The 16,411-nt window shown below is 45.6% G+C and overlaps 1 protein-coding gene across 3 annotated transcripts in view; it reads left to right on the top strand.

Annotated features, from left to right (window-relative positions):
* ZNF653 (zinc finger protein 653) overlaps positions 1 to 16,411 on the top strand; it is a 221,612-nt gene that overhangs the window by 125,245 nt on the left and 79,956 nt on the right. For all 3 annotated transcript variants that reach the window (XM_078684259.1, XM_078684278.1, XM_078684268.1), the window contains exon 7: positions 12,916 to 13,030. In XM_078684259.1, the coding sequence (XP_078540385.1) occupies positions 12,916 to 13,030 (115 nt within the window). The remainder of the gene's footprint in view (positions 1 to 12,915; positions 13,031 to 16,411) is intronic.

Genomic DNA, 16,411 nt, shown 5'->3' with positions numbered 1-16,411 from the left:
CCCTCACCTCACGTGCCAGTACGTTTGGGGGCAGAGCTGCTGAGAGAAGCGCCCCGCCATCTCCTTTCAATCTGCCTCGGAACGCCACTGCCTGCCTGTTTATTTTTGTCAATCATGTGGCTTTAAATTATGCTTTCCTAAAAGGAAACATATGCCAGCAACAAACACGAGGGGGCACGCGGCCATTCCGGACTTCCAGGGCATAAATAGCGCCCAGATGGGGAGGACGGAGGCCATGTTCACCTCTGGCCCGGACTGTTTATCGTTTAATAATCTGCAGTCGGAGCCATAAAACAGGCGTGTGCCTCGCGCCCTGGCACCGGGCACCTCTAGAATGCCCTTCTGCTCCAATAAGCAGCATTCATGAATACGTAATATCGAGTGAAGTCTGCCGTAGCGCCGCCTCGTATTTTCTGCATAGATTAATTACAATGATATGCAGCTACGAGTGAAGCATACAAAAAAAATGTGTCTGTGCATATATATATATATATATATATATATATATCTTGTGCTGCAATAAACAGCCGTGGGTGTCTCTTACAGATCTGTCTATTGCTTTGCCTTTTGCCCCACAAACTTTACTAGATTTTTCGGCTGAACGCTACAAGTGGTGTTTATATATATATATATATATATATATATATATATATATATATATATATATATATATACACACACTGACAAATATACATATATACACATACGTGTAGCGTTGAGCCGCAAGATCTAGGAAAGTTGTGGGGCAAAGCAATAGACAGATCTGTAGGAGACACACAAGGCTGTTTATTGCAGCACAAGATACGTTTCTGTAAATTATGTAGTATTATGACAATTCCGTGGCTGCTGTCGAACCTTCTGCAGGCAGAATACAGAAATGTATTGTGGGATTTTGAAGTTAGTAGGTTGCTGTACGCACATACTGCGAACTTGCGCTCTGGCGAGATTTTGCCTGAATTACGGGGTTGGTGGCCCCCGTTTATTTCCCCGTTCACTCCGGGCGTAGCTGAGGAGAGGGGAAAACATTTCCCCTAACGCAGGTGCCAGATTTGCTAGTCGTGTTTAGGGAAGTGATTGGAGTGGGCGATGGGAGTGTAGGCTTGGAGTGCAGGCGCGGGGGGGGGGGGAAGTGAAAGAGAAAGTGGTTCTGCGCAGACAGACACTCACCGGCCGGACTTGGTGATCACCATCTCGGTGCCCCGCTTGTGGAACTGCTCTCAGAGACTTTAGTGGCAACTGGAGTGAAAGACACTGAATTTCTATTACATGTAAAACACAGTAATAGCGAGCTGTTACATAAGTAGAGCACTTCTGCCACTTCAAAGCACTGTAATTTGCAGACACTGGTATTACCCAGATCTAGAAGCACTCAGTTTATCGACTTTGGAAGGATGGAAACTGAGTCACCCTGTGTTTGGGGTGAGTCTGAACCATCCCGTGTGGGCTGTAATTGGCTCTGAGAGTCACAGACACCTTCCTCGCCAGACATAGCAGGGAGATAGTCAGAGGTCCGTTCATCCTAGGGGTGATGGGGAACAGAAAGGAAACAAGCTAGAGAGAAGGGTCATGGTGGTAGAGGTCTGAGCCCCCATGTAGTAGGGTCACGCATAAGAACCAATGCACAGTTCTAGAACTGGAGTAGGGTAAACCAGTCCCCATGGGTAATGTATACAAACCAGCCGAGTAATGTAGCAAACAAGCAAGTCAGAGGACTTTCCCTCAGAGGACTTTTCCACCCAAGGTTGTGTATTTTTTTGGAAATTAATTAAATTAATCTACACTATTAATTTTATAAATCGTGCTTCTAAGTATTTTGGGCCGCTGCATAGAGCCCTAATTAATGTGCGTCTATGCAAAAACGTGCGGGCCTTATTTATGTCCTCCTCTGTGATAAGGCACTGCACGTCTTATTTGTCACTGAAACATGACTTTCTGGCACTTCTAAGCCAGTGACTGAAATGGCGATCCCTTTGGGATATAAAATATGTAATCCGGTTTGCCTTAATGAGAGGGGTGGTGGCATCGCAACTGTAAACTAACAGGACTACAATTTACTAACCATCATAAAGGCAATATCATGTACAGTCAGATATTACAAAGGGCTCCAGGAGAACGTTGCCATCTATTTGAGACCCGCTCAGTAAAGGCAGGCGGATGCAGTGTGAGAAGATTCAGTGCAAATAACACCTTTAATCATGGCAGCTGTAACGTGAAGGATGGTTGTATGCAGCCTGTCAGTTGGACTTTCCTCCCAGGAGCTGGAACCAAGCTCCAGCCTGACCACGTATGCTGGAGATAGGGAGCGCACATTCTAAGGCTTGTCAACAAGAAGTCTTTGGTTTGATCAGGTGAAGCACCTTCACAAACACCAATGCACTGGAGTTAATTTGAGAAAGAGTAACAGCTCACGCCATAAAAACAGTGGCAACAAAGGCAACTCTGTTCTTAGGAGTGCCCCTCCTGAAACATTGTAGAGCGGCAAAATAGCGAATTAATCTCTACAGATTTTTCTGAAGTAGTAGTATGGGTAATTAACGTCCTAGAAACTCTGTATAAACTCTGAATAATTATTTGTTGACAAAACCACAAAGCAGGTCTCTTCCTCCTTGTTTCGAATAGTCTATGCACCGAAAGGGTTATTGGTGTGCTTACAGAGCTAAACATCGAAGAAACAAATTTAAAAATAAATAACCATTAATCGGTGTAACAATTTAAAGAACATGATCAAGTGACCTGACATTTTAAATCGAGATCTTCCATCACACCATACTCTCTCATCTAATCTTGGGTTTTCGCCATATGGATGCTCCGAGTGTCAGGTGCATCCGTGAGAGTAGCATACCCCACAAGACTTTATGACTGTATTTCCTCCTGAGCTTGGTTGAACTTCCTATTTTATATTTCCTCATTCACTCTTTTTTACACAATGAAAGTAAACTAAGTGAAAAACAATGTATAATGCGCACAAATAGCAGAAGCTATAAAGCTCCTAGCCCAAAGCCAGGCAATGAGATGTAGGACTGTAAACTTGGGTGGACTGAAGAAAATTAGAAAGTGACGAGCCAGCTGTTTTACTGGAATTCGAACCTGGGAACGGCATATTACACATGCACAGATCTCCGCAGTCCGTGCATCAACCCGCTCAGCTATCTGAATTGGAATTTTTTACCAGTAGTTAGCGGACATAGGTCCGCATCAGGTGCACAACCCACTTGGCTATCTTACCAGGACTGGAATGGTTTTAGACGTGGCATTCAGACCTCTGCGGTGAACAGTTGTGCGGTCTGAATGTAGTGGAAACCTGGGAGCTGATACTGCAAGCTCCAAACCTGCCAAACTACCTTGCTAGCACTGGGCCCGCAAATGGTGCACGCATTTCTGCAGCTCGCACTCTTTATTTTCACCGACGCAGTTGAACCCCCTCAGGGCACTCAAAGCTAAGACCTGCACGTTGCACTCGGACCTCCCAGTGGCAGGGGCCTTAACCCACCAGCCTGTTATACCAGTGTCATCTACCACGACCCCCTAAGCCCCTTTCACCCATCCCTTCACTCTTGTCTCGGCTCTATACTTGCCAAACCTTCATTCCAAGACGCCATCCAGTTACCCCAATCTCTCAGTCCACCTCCCCTTCATTTCCTCCTCCCTGCCTCTCCTGAGTCCGTCTTCTCCTCTGGTGCCCCTTCTTCCCACCATCAGTTCACAACCCATCGCCTCACCTACCCCTACATCACTCCACACAGACCCCCGCTGCATCCCGTCTGTTATTCAGCTCCAGCCCATGCCGAGCCTCAGCCAGGCTCCCTTCCAACCCTCTCATCCTATCCTTCTCACATCTCCTTCACTTCGTCCCTCCTTCTCTCCACTACCCGGTTTCACTCAGCCATTCTTCCCTCTGCAGCCAGCTTGTCCGGCCCCTTCCTTCAGCTCTCCTGACGTTTCTTCTCTTCATCTCCTCCCTCGTCTCCCCCCTTCCATTCCGGCCCCTTCCCTTCGTACCCACTTCCTACGACCCTCCCTATCCCTACACCCAATAACTCTATCACTCCTCGTCCTTGTATACCACGTCCACCATCCGTCCTTGGCGCCCCACCCCCCTCCCTACGACCCCCTCGTCCCTCCTTCACCTCATCTCTTTTTGCCCGCCATCCCCCATTCACAGCATAATCTGAAAAAAGTGTTGGCAGAAGGTGAGGTGGGGAGCAAGAAGGGGGAAGGAAGGGAGAGAATCGGGTGCTAGAAAAGTTTACGCTATATAAAACTGCATTAAGTAAAATAAATACTTGCACCCATTCACAGCATTATCTGAAAAGGTGTGGGCAGAAGGTGAGGTGGGGAGCTAGAAGGGGGAAGGAAGGGAGAGAATCGGGTGCTAGAAAAACTCGAGGAAGATTACTTCATATCATTTTTTACACCTCGTTTTATTTTATTCTAATTGTAACAGATCTTTGTGTAGAGTGCAGAGTAGTGAGTGTGCAGAGTAGTGAGTGTGCAGAGTAGTGAGTGTGCAGAGTAGTGAGTGTGCAGAGTAGTGAGTGTGCAGAGTAGTGAGTGTGCAGAGTAGTGAGTGTGCAGAGTAGTGAGTGCTAGAGAGTGCAGAGTGACTAGGGAGTGCTAGAGAGTGCAGAGTGACTAGGGAGTGCTAGAGAGTGCAGAGTGACTAGGGAGTGCTAGAGAGTGCAGAGTGACTAGGGAGTGCTAGGGAGTGCAGAGTGACTAGGGAGTGCAGAGTGACTAGGGAGTGCTAGGGAGTGCAGAGTGACTAGCTAGGGAGTGCAGAGGGAGTGCAGAGTGACTAGCTATCGAGTGCAGAGTGACTAGGGAGTGCAGAGTGACTAGGGAGTGCAGAGTGACTAGGGAGTGCAGAGGGAGTGCAGAGTGACTAGGAGTGCAGAGGGAGTGCAGAGTGACTAGGAGTGCAGAGGGAGTGCAGAGTGACTAGGGAGTGCAGAGGGAGTGCAGAGTGACTAGGGAGTGCAGAGTGACTAGGGAGTGCTAGAGAGTGCAGAGTGACTGGGAGTGCTAGACAGTGCAGAGTGACTAGGGAGTGCTAGAGAGTGCAGAGTGAATAGGGAGTGCTAGAGAGTGCAGAGTGACTAGGGAGTGTTAGAGAGTGCAGAGTGACTAGGGAGTGCTAGAGAGTGCAGAGTGACTAGGGAGTGCTAGAGAGTGCAGAGTGACTAGGGAGTGCTAGGGAGTGCAGAGTGACTAGGGAGTGCAGAGTGACTAGGGAGTGCAGAGTGACTAGGGAGTGCAGAGGGAGTGCAGAGTGACTAGCTAGGGAGTGCAGAGGGAGTGCAGAGGGAGTGCAGAGTGACTAGCTAGGGAGTGCAGAGGGAGTGCAGAGTGACTAGGGAGTGCAGAGTGACTAGGGAGTGCAGAGGGAGTGCAGAGTGACTAGGGAGTGCAGAGGGAGTGCAGAGTGACTAGGGAGTGCAGAGTGACTAGGGAGTGCAGAGTGACTAGGGAGTGCAGAGGGAGTGCAGAGTGACTAGCTAGGGAGTGCAGAGTGACTAGCTAGGGAGTGCAGAGGGAGTGCAGAGTGACTAGCTAGGGAGTGCAGAGGAAGTGCAGAGTGACTGCCGAGATTAAGCTAATGGCAATGTAAATGACAATGCCATTTATTTATCTGTTTTCAAAACCAACACATAAATACAAATGTTGTCATTTACAATGCCAATAGCTCTAACTTTTCCAAAGGCGAAACCATTGCATTGTAAATGCTTGTTTCCCAATCTCTCCACTCCAGCTGAGAGGGCCTTGCATTCTTTGGACCTGAAAAGGGTTTTAAAATTCTATCTTGATAGGTCCAAATCTATACGTAAGTCTGATCAACTGTCTGTCAACTATGGATCGATCAGATCAGGTTATGCAGCCTCGAAACGTTCCCATCTCAAGGTGGATAGTTTCGTGTATCAGACTTGCCTACCAATTGGCGCAGAAAGCCCTGGGGTTTTCTCCCAAAACACATTCCACCAGAGGGAAAGCGACTACTACAGCTTTTCTTCAAAATGTGCCCATGTCTGAGATTTGTAAGGCGGCGACCTGGAGGTCCTTCCATACATTTACCAGACATTACTGTCTAGATTCAGGCACTAGAGCAGATACCCAGGTAGGCCAGGCCTCCTTGCGGAATCTGTTTAACGGTTGATTTTCGGCTGTTACTATCTTTGGTTGGGTCATGTGTTTCTCATTTACCTGCAGGTGGTTGATGGGCTTGCTATTCTATTCAGTGCTTATGACTATTGATGAGGATCCCCTGGAAGAGAAGGATATGTTACTTACCTGTAATCCTAGTTCTCTTCCAGGGGTATCCTCATCAAAGTCATAAGCAACCCACCCGCCTCCCCAGGTAAATGAGATGTTGTCAAAGTGTTTATAGTTTATTATTGAGCCCTGACTTTCAGGGTTATGCAAAGAACTGACCTAACTGTTACCCCTGAGGCATGATGGCTGCCTTAAAGGCACGGTGCCAGTTTTTGTTGAAAATGCTTTCATTTTCTATGCTATTGCTTTACAATGCAGCCTGTGGGCTAACAATGTCTATTTATTAGCAATTATCAGGATTTATGAGTGTTTTGCTCATTAAAACATAGAGTTCAAGTGCTATTTGACCTAATGTGTTTTTATATGCTTGCAAATACAGTCTATGTATGGGTAATTACATTGTTTAGCCTCAGTTTTGGGGCTGCATTGGTGTGAGAAAAAATGATATATGTACATACATATATGTGGAGCTAGTTATATGTGATTTTCATATATAATTTTATATTATTTCCGGGGTCCCCGCACATGGGCGGGAATATTCAGTGCTTATGACTTTGATGAGGATACCCCTGGAAGAGAACTAGGAGTTCGAGGCATATGGGCTGCAGATGGTACATTTATGAATAGATCGCCATCTGGTGTTGGGCTCGGATGATTGCACTTGTTTTTCTTCTGGAGAAGTCTTTGTCGTCATAGATGACTCCTCCTCTTGGTGTCAGTGCGCATGGGCATCGGCTCCATCCTTAGATTGTTTTTTTCCGCCATCGGGTTCGGATGAGGATCGAAGCGCTCCGGACCGACTTCGATAAAGAAGGTTATATTCGGCGCGTAACCCTTTCCAATTCGACGGTATTGTTATCGAACGCGACTTCACTTCCATACCGACGCGTTTCGAAGGACGACGACTACGAGAAACTCGAAGTAGTCCAGCCCGGGGTCCATGGAAAGGACTCCATTCAAAAAATGTCCAACGTGTGGTGCTAAGTTCCCACACAAGGACCTACACGAGGTGTGCAACCTCTGCTTGTCCCCTAAACACGAATCCAGGGACTGTGAGGCCTGTGCAGCGTTCTCTTCAAAATCGACGATTAGAAACCGTCGAGCCCGAAGACACGAGGTATCGAGAATGCAGTCACAAGCAATCCCGGAGCTGTTCGAGGACCAGCACCCAGAAGAGGAGGAAGAAGAGGCCGACGAGGCGGGGTCGGAAGTGGACGAGTCCGACGTCGAGGAAATCGACGTCCAACAAACCGTGAGTGACGACGTCCCTTTACCAAAGAACAGACCCCGCACGGTGTCGACCCCGCCCTCGAGCCCGGTCAGACAACCGAAAAAAGTTTCAGACGCCCCGCCTTCGAGCCCGGCAACGAAACCGAAACCGAAACACTCGGTCTCCCATCATGGTGATCCGATAAACGGACCACATCGACACCGAAGCTCCAAGTCAAGGAAAGCTCGAAGTCGAAGCAGTCCATGTCGACACCGAAACACGTTTCGACGTCGAAAACACCCTCGACACCGGGGACATCTTCGATACCGAGGACATCGGATCCGAATAAAATCTCGGTGCCGAAAATACAAATGGACAGTCAGAAGAAAAAACACCTTTCGGAACCGAAAACTGTGGTACCGACACAGGAATACAAGACCGATCCTAAACAAAAGACTCTGTTTATTGATCCAAAAACTGGCAAGGTAGTCACAGAACTACCTAAAAAGAGGAAGAATGAACATTCGGACGACAAAACTCATCCGAAGAAGAGAACAATGGGGACAAATACAACTCCTCCCCCTTCTCCAAAACCTAGACACACACCATCTTCTCCTCTTCCTCACAATAGACCAAATATTCCTCCCACACGACCATCTACACCTACAACAGATGTAGAGAGTGACACAGGGGAGGGGGAACATCCTGGGGATGATGAAGACACAATCCCAGAGGAGGCAGACCCATGGGAAGAGTACAATGTAGGGTCAGATAACGATAACGACCCTGAAATGTATCCTTCAAAACCTTCACCTCCTGATGATAATACTGGTTTTGCGCAACTCATTAATAGAGCAGCAACATATCACAAGGTAGAACTACATGCAGAACCTCAAATAGAGGATTTCTTATTAGAAACACTACCTACTGCACAAAGAACATCAGGAACACTACCAATGCTTAAGGGCCTTCTCAGTCATACATCAGAGATATTCAAAGACCCAGTGAGGGCTAGGGTACTGAACCCAAGAATCGATAAGAAATATAGGACAGCTCCAAAAGACCCAATATACATTAAAGGGCAAATTCCTCTAGACTCACTAGTGGTCACAAACGCTCGTAAGAGAGCAAACTCTTTATCTACAGGAGAAGCTCCACCTCCTGACAAAGAGTCTAAGCTGATAGATGCCTCTGGCAAGAGAGTAGCATCTCAAGCGGCAAACAGCTGGCGCATAGCTAATACGCAAGCACTACTTGCAAGGTATGACAGAGCGCATTATGATGAATTAGAAAAACTCATCACACATCTCCCGAAAGAACATCAAAAGAGGGCAGATCAACTCATACAAGAAGGGAAGTTAATTACTAACACTTCCATAAAGTGCGCCCTAGACGCGGCAGACACTGCAGCAAGAGCTACAAACACAAGCATCATGTTAAGGAGACATGCATGGCTCAGGGTTCAAACAAGAGGTACAAACATCATTACTGAACCAACCTTTTGATGGGAAAACACTTTTCGGCACAGGGACAGATGAGGCCTTAGAAAAGATGAAAAAGGATACGGAAACGGCTAAATCAATGGGAGCATTGCAACAGCCGACACAAAGAGGTTCCTTTCGTAGGTCCACCTATAGAGGAGGATCCAAAAATACAGGTACAAGTCAGCAACAAACCTCTTTTACACCTACATCACCCAGAGGTAATTCTAGAGGTAGTTACAGAGGTAACAACAACAAGGGTAGAGGTCGCGGAAACAACAACAACCGCAACTCTCCAACCCCAAAGCAGTGACTTCATACAGCTCCCCCCAGACCATATAACACCGGTCGGGGGACGCCTATCACAGTTCCTACCTGTCTGGGAAAACATCACATCAGACAGGTGGGTGAGACAAATTATCCAACATGGTTATTGCCTGGAACTCACATCTACCCCACCAAACATCCCCCCCAAACAGCGTCCAATGAAACAAGATCACCTGACACTGTTAAAGCAGGAAGTACTATCCCTGCTAGGAAAGCATGCCATAGAGAAGGTTCCACAGCACCAACAAGGAACAGGAGTATACTCCCTATACTTCCTAATTCCCAAAAAGGATGGGTCTCTAAGACCGATACTGGACCTAAGACCTCTCAACGCATACATAAATTCGGAACATTTCCACATGGTCACGCTCCAACAGGTACTTCCTTTACTGAAGAAAGGGGACTTTCTTTCTACACTGGATCTAAAAGACGCTTACTTTCATATCCCGATTCACAAAGCCCACAGGAAATACCTCAGGTTTGTGGTAGAAGGACAACATTATCAGTTCAAAGTCCTTCCGTTTGGTGTCACAACGGCACCAAGGGTGTTCACAAAATGCCTGGCAGTGGTGGCAGCTCACCTAAGAAGACAACAAATACATGTCTTCCCATACTTGGACGACTGGCTAATAAAGGCCAAGTCACAAGAGGAATGTCTTCAAAACACACAAAAGACAATTCAGCTACTACACCAGCTAGGGTTCACGGTGAACTACACAAAGTCACACCTACAACCAAGCAAGGTTCAACAATATCTGGGGGCTACTATAGACACAGAAAAAGCCAAAGTATACCCCAATCCAGTCAGGATCCAAACAATGCTTACAATCATTCAAAGATTCCAGCCACAACACTCACTACCAGCAAGAGTGTTCATGCAGCTATTAGGGATGATGTCATCCTGCATACTGCTAATTCCATATGCCAAACTACAAATGCGTCCGCTACAAGAATGCTTAGCGACACAGTGGAATCAGGCTCAAGGACAGATTACAGATCTGGTGTTGGTAGACGACTGCACACACCGCTCTCTGAAGTGGTGGAACACAACAAACATTGCCAAGGGGCGGTCGTTCCTAGAACCAATTCCACAGGTGACAATAACAGCGGACGCATCGCTCACAGGATGGGGAGCACATATGGAGAAATACACAGTACAAGGAAGGTGGAGTGTGCAGGAAAAAAGACTGCACATCAATTACCTAGAACTACTAGCGGTGTTTCTAGCATTGAAAGCCTTCCAAATACATGTTACCAACAAAGCAGTCCTGATCAGAACAGACAACATGACAGCAATGTATTATATTCAAAAACAGGGGGGGACGCACTCTCTCCAACTATCCAGACTAGCACAGGAAATCTGGAGATGGGCCATTCCTCAAAACATCTATCTGTTAGCCGAACACCTACCAGGAGTCCAAAACCAGATAGCAGACATCTTAAGCAGACAGTCGGAACAAATACAGGAATGGGAACTGCACCAACAAATACTGCAGCCATTCTTCCAAAGATGGGGACAGCCAGAGATAGACCTCTTTGCCACTCATCAGAACGCAAAATGCCAAAGCTTCGCGTCCAGGTACCCGCACCACCTGTCGCAGGGCAATGCGTTATGGATAAATTGGTCCAACAAATTTGCATACGCTTTTCCCCCTCTCCCACTAATCCCATTAGTGGTCAGAAAACTACAACAACACTCAATGACCATGATACTAGTAGCACCCACGTGGGCAAGACAACCCTGGTTCACCACGCTCCTGCAACTCTCACAAGTGCCACATCAAAAGCTACAAATTCTACCCATGCACCTTACACAGAACCATGGAGAAATAATGCACCCAGATCCCACACAATTGAACCTAGCGATCTGGCTCCTGAAATCCTAGAATTTGGGTACTTAGATCTACCCCCAAATTGCATGGAGATAATTAAACAAGCGAGACGTCCCACCACCAGAGCATGCTATGCAGCTAAGTGGAAGAGGTTTGCTATACACTGTACTAATAACAATATCAACCCTCTGGACGTATCAACAAAGGAGATTATTTGCTACTTATTACACTTGCAGCAATGTAATCTAGCGTACACATCTATCAGGGTACACCTAGCAGCTATAGCAGCGTACCTACAAAACAGGCAACACATATCATTGTTCAGAGTACCAGCGATAAAAGCCTTCATGGAAGGCCTTAAAAGAGTCATTCCACCAAGATTACCACCTTCCCCAGTCTGGAACCTCAACGTAGTACTCACCAGACTAATGGGGCCACCTTTCGAACCTATGCATAGGTGCGAAATACAATTCCTTACATGGAAGATGGCTTTCCTTATAGCCATTACCTCACTCAGGAGAGTAAGTGAATTACAGGCATTGACAATACAAGAACCATTCCTACAGTTACACCAGAATAAAGTGGTTCTTAGAACAAACCCAAAGTTCTTGCCTAAAGTAATTTCAGCATTTCACATCAACCAGCCAGTGGAACTACCAGTCTTCTTTCCAAAGCCACAGACGGTAGCAGAAAGGGCTCTACATACACTAGATGTCAAAAGAGCCATTTTGTACTACATAGAAAGAACACAAAACTTCAGGAAAACTAAACAACTATTTGTAGCATTTTCCCCAACACATAAGGGCAATCCTATCTCTAAAGCAGGCATCGCTAGATGGATTGTAAGATGTATACAAATATGTTACATTAAAGCAAAGAGAACATTAACTGTTCCTCCTAGAGCTCATTCTACGCGAAAACTAGGAGCATCTATGGCATTCTTAGGGAACATTCCCCTAGATGACATATGTAGAGCAGCAACTTGGTCTACACCACAAACATTCACAAAGCACTACTGTGTTGATGTACAGGCTGCACAACAAGCCAGAGTGGGCCAAGCTGTATTAAAAACTCTATTTCAAACAGTTGCGACAGACACTGGTGACCACCGCTAGGGAGGTAACTGCTGTACAATCTATTCATAAATGTACCATCTGCAGCCCATATGCCTCGAACGGAATATGCTACTTACCAGTATGCATCTGTTCTTGGCATAGAGGGCTGCAGAGTGGTACATGCCCTCCCTGCCTCCCCGGAAACCTGTGTCTGTCCCAACATTATCTTATTTAGATACACTTACATGGGCATATCTTTATGTATTATACTACACTACTCCATCTAACCCTACTATGGCAAAACAATCTAAGGATGGAGCCGATGCCCATGCGCACTGACACCAAGAGGAGGAGTCATCTATGACGACAAAGACTTCTCCAGAAGAAAAACAAGTGCAATCATCCGAGCCCAACACCAGATGGCGATCTATTCATAAATGTACCACTCTGCAGCCCTCTATGCCAAGAACAGATGCATACTGGTAAGTAGCATATTCCTTACAGGTAATTTATCCTTTCTGTATGAATGAAGAGACAAACTACAGATCCTCTGACTTGTGTCTGTCATCACTTCTGCCCGGCAGCAGAAGGCCATAAGGCGCGCTCTTTAGCATGGCCTGAATTTCCCTTGGTTCTATGTGTGTCAAGGTTTTGGTGCCAGTTATACAAAGATTCCGGTCCAGTTTCTTACTGCTTTGCATTCTGCAGTGAGCACTGACTTGTGAGATCTTTCTTTTTCACAGAATCATGTCAATCTTGTACACCGCAAAGGAAGGACCAAGGTCTGTCCCCACCCAGGCTGCGGCAAGAAGTTCTACCTCTCAAATCACCTGGGCCGACACATGATCATCCATTCAGGTATGGGACAACATAGCTGGGGGGATATGGAACAAAATAGCTGGGGAAGGGTGTTTGAGAGTTTCTATGGTGTATAACTTGAGCCTTTCACAAATGTAAATACCGTCTTTATCACATGATTCATTAGCCACTTTGTTTCCCTTAAGTTGGAGCAGGCACGGTAATAGTAGCTGGTGTACGTAGTGAGTTGTTTGGGGCAATCACTGTGCCAAAATGGGAATGGATAATTGAACATAGGGGCACCTGGTTCGTCATCATTGGATTGTTCAAAGATTAAGATGCTTTGGATTATTCTTCATCGCCAAGTTGGCAGCATACAGCAAAACGCTATACATAGTGTTAAAACAATATATATAATATAGGAGTCTCTGTAGCCTATCCACCTCATGCCACCAAAAAGTTGGATCGGTCTTTGCACAGACCGAGGTCTCGACTCCTCAGATTTTCCTTTGTACTCAGTATCCTCTGACTCTGTTCTGTTGTCCCTGCATTCACGCTGCTTCTACCAACATCTGAAGTTTGAAACAGTTCTAATTTGCTGTGCACTGAAGCTGTTAGAAATGAAAGACCTTTTACTTAATCTCTTTTCTCCCTGGGAATTCTGCCTCGCCCAACTTCAGCTTTTCGAATCCCACAGGAGCCGTCTCTGGTAGCTGGACCAAGAGAGGTTCTTATGATCTGCATTTGCATTACATCAGACCTTCGTACTAGACATTGCTGAATATTTAAACCCTGCTTTGCTTGCCCCCTAACGAGATGCAGATCATCTTCGTCTAGAATGCTTTTGCACCATGCACATCAGCCAGACCAGTTTAGTAAAAAACGTACTATGTATTGCCCTAAGAGATGCCGTTTTATTGGGAATGGAGTCTGTCAGGAGGGCACCTCCTACTTTTAGAAAAGGTGAAAAATTGTAAGGAAAGTTATGCGCTAGCTACTAGAGATCAAATGTGAATTTCTGAACAGACAGGTGGCAATCTCTATGGAAATCGTGCCCTTCCCTGTTGACAAGTGTGCTCTGTCATCATTAAAAGAAACCTAAACATGCATCCTCTGCTACCGAAATATGCAAGGTGCTCATCAGCTGCTGCCTCATAAACAAGGCATCCTCGTTAATGGGGGAAACCACAGACAAACACTGCCACTTCAACCATGATTCCGTTATCCATGAAGCCCTCATCAAATTGACCATCTTAATCAGTGACCTCAAGAGCCGCCGCCTCATGAAGTCATTTACAGAAGGTGAAAGGTGTGTTTGATAAGACTGTCTCCTTTTTGTCAATGTTGGCAGCATCATCAGTGACACCTTTGGCTGTTGTTGGTGCCTTTCCACATTCCATCTGGTGTGAAGGTGTATCTGTTAAGGTGCAAGTAGTACTTAATTTCCTAAGAAACCTAAGAACTTGAAGAAGGTTTTGTGTATGGTAGGTTGTCAGATTCAGGCCAGGTGAACATTTAGTTCCTTCTTGGTAAGGGGGAAATATTATGTGATGCAGGAAGATGGTGCCTATTTTCCACCAAGGCTTCGTCTTCTGTATTACACAACCTGTCAGAGGTTCACATATCCCTAACCTCCAGTGGTCTAGGTGGCAGCAGAATTCTTGTGATCACTTTATGGATCAAATTTGCATATTCTGTTTACATGTCATATGCAAACAAGATGAAAACGCCTTTTAAAAAAAATGCTACAACCGAAAGGCTTGCGCACCAACATAGGAACACCCAATCGAAGTTCCTTTATACTTTAAGAACCCTTCTACCTCCCCAACATCAGTTTTATAATTCGTTAGTCCTGAGCTCAGGGCATATCTCCGTTGTGACCTTTGTTGAGGCGCTATTAGCAACTCCAAAAGGAATTTAGTATAGGAGAGCTCAATGTACTCTCTGACTAGAAAATCCCCAAAGTGCCTTGAAGGTTTTTGCTGTCCTAGTATTCACGGGCAAATGTTTCTGTTTTCATTGTATCCCACATTCATTGTAGCCATCCGTGGGCAGTTGGCGGTTTTCTTTTGGCTAATAGGGCTGCAATGGCCATTCTTTCGGAGTGCATGGCCAGTGATATCTGTCTCCCTATTTTGATAATAACGGGTAGGTGAGTCGATAGGCAGACCCAGCAACATGTGTGACAGAAATCCGAGTAGGCTCGTAAGCAATATATAATAATTTAGGGCTTCTCCCCAATACGCTTTGGGTTTAAGGCATCTCCACAGCAAATGAGTCAGTGTCCCTGTCTCCACAGTCTCATCAGCATCAGCATCTTACCAAGTTATTAGTGTCCAGTTAATTAGCTTTATCAGGGGGGTCAGAAAATGGTTAGTTTGACCTTGGCTTCTCTTGCTGGCCAGCTCTGTGCAGTATTTTGCACTCTGGTGTATGTTTGCTCCCATTCTTTTCCAGATATGTTCTGGCTTAGGTATTTCTTCCATCGCAATTGCCTTAGTGACTTTCTGGCCACTTTAGTTTCAAGGAGTAGTTCATGTGTGTCTGAAAAGTTTCATCATCCTTGAGCACTAGCCATCTCTCAAATCTCATCAAGTGTCTGCATGCAGTTGGTTCGAGATCTTAAGGGCCCATTGTTGAATCTGCCAGCAGCGATACCTCTTCTTTTATGGGATGTCAAGTCAAATGGCATTGAAGTGATCTGAATTTAACAGATCTCACAATCTTGTACGTTTGCCTTTTGTCCACACCTCATAAGGCTGAGGGTTTACTGCAGTAGAAGAGGTTCTCAATTATAGACTTAAATGGGAAGGAGAACTAACTGGGTCCTGTAGGGGTTACTGCCATGTCTCATACTTTTTGGTGAGAGTTAATGAATACCATCCCCATGGCCTGCGTTTTCTGTCCTACCAGAGGACTTTCCGTATGTTCCTTCCACTTTTACCTGATCAGTGCCGAAAGCATTGCTTCTTCTTATGTCTGTTCCTCATTCCCCCTCAAAATGGAGCTGGGTGGTTTGGTAATAATTTAGAACAGTGGTTCTTTACCTGTGGTCTGGGGACCCCTGAGGGGGGGGTCTGAGAATCCTCCGCATGGGGCCCGCAACTACGTAGAAAATGTACTTATATTAACATATTAACAAAGTGTATGTAAATACAGAAGCAAAATGCACAGTTGAACTTTTTAAAACATTCCGTTATTGTGAGGGAATTTGAAATTAATCAATCTGAAGATACTAACTTAATGTTTAGAGTTCAATGAGAGCAGTGCAAGTGCATCAAACTGAATACAGTGTGGGCGATGAGTAGCCTCAACTGAATTTAGAAAAGCTCCCTACTTCCCATTAATTTAAAATATTTTATTATATTTGTTTGTGTTTTAAATAAAACATTTAATCATTTTTATATTTGTTTGATTTATGTATTGTTTTGCAGATTAAAT

Source organism: Lissotriton helveticus, chromosome 1_1 (assembly GCF_964261635.1).
Source record: "Lissotriton helveticus chromosome 1_1, aLisHel1.1, whole genome shotgun sequence".
NCBI classification, from domain to species: Eukaryota; Metazoa; Chordata; class Amphibia; order Caudata; family Salamandridae; genus Lissotriton; species Lissotriton helveticus.
Note: the sequence above shows the minus strand (reverse complement) of the source record. Positions and strands in the feature narration are given on the sequence as shown.